Source organism: Corvus brachyrhynchos, unplaced genomic scaffold (genome assembly GCF_000691975.1).
Source record: "Corvus brachyrhynchos isolate BGI_N302 unplaced genomic scaffold, ASM69197v1 scaffold68, whole genome shotgun sequence".
In the NCBI taxonomy this organism is placed as follows: domain Eukaryota; kingdom Metazoa; phylum Chordata; class Aves; order Passeriformes; family Corvidae; genus Corvus; species Corvus brachyrhynchos.
The window spans coordinates 1,778,994-1,779,303 of NW_008240039.1; the positions used below are offsets into that span (position 1 = coordinate 1,778,994).

General features: G+C 53.9%; 1 protein-coding gene across 1 annotated transcript in view; it reads right to left on the reverse strand.

The window, feature by feature from the left end:
- The window catches only part of ACAP3 (ArfGAP with coiled-coil, ankyrin repeat and PH domains 3), a gene marked incomplete at its 5' end in the record, with an annotated part of 37,815 nt that overhangs the window by 5,853 nt on the left and 31,652 nt on the right, over positions 1–310 (reverse strand). Inside the window, one exon of the mRNA XM_008641160.2 lies at positions 247–310. This exon is cut by the window's right edge and continues 45 nt beyond it. Within this exon, the coding sequence (XP_008639382.2) occupies positions 247–310 (64 nt within the window). The remainder of the gene's footprint in view (positions 1–246) is intronic.

Here is a 310-nt window from a genome sequence, read left to right on the forward strand (position 1 = left end):
TTTATCCAGCTCCGTGGTTTATCCAATTCTGGGTTATCCAATTCTGGGTTATCCAGCTCCCTGGGTTATCCAATTCTGGGTTATCCAATTCTGGGTTATCCAACTCTGGGTTATCCAGCTCCCTGGGTTATCCAATTCTGGGTTATCCAATTCTGGGTTATCCAGCCCCCTGGGTTATCCAGCCCCCTGGGTTATCCAATTCTGGGTTATCCAGCTCTGGATCCCATGCCAGGGATCCAGACTCACCCGGTGTGCCCCAGGTACGTGGCGTGGTGCAGGGGGGCCCGGCCCCGTGAGTCTCTTTGGTTGA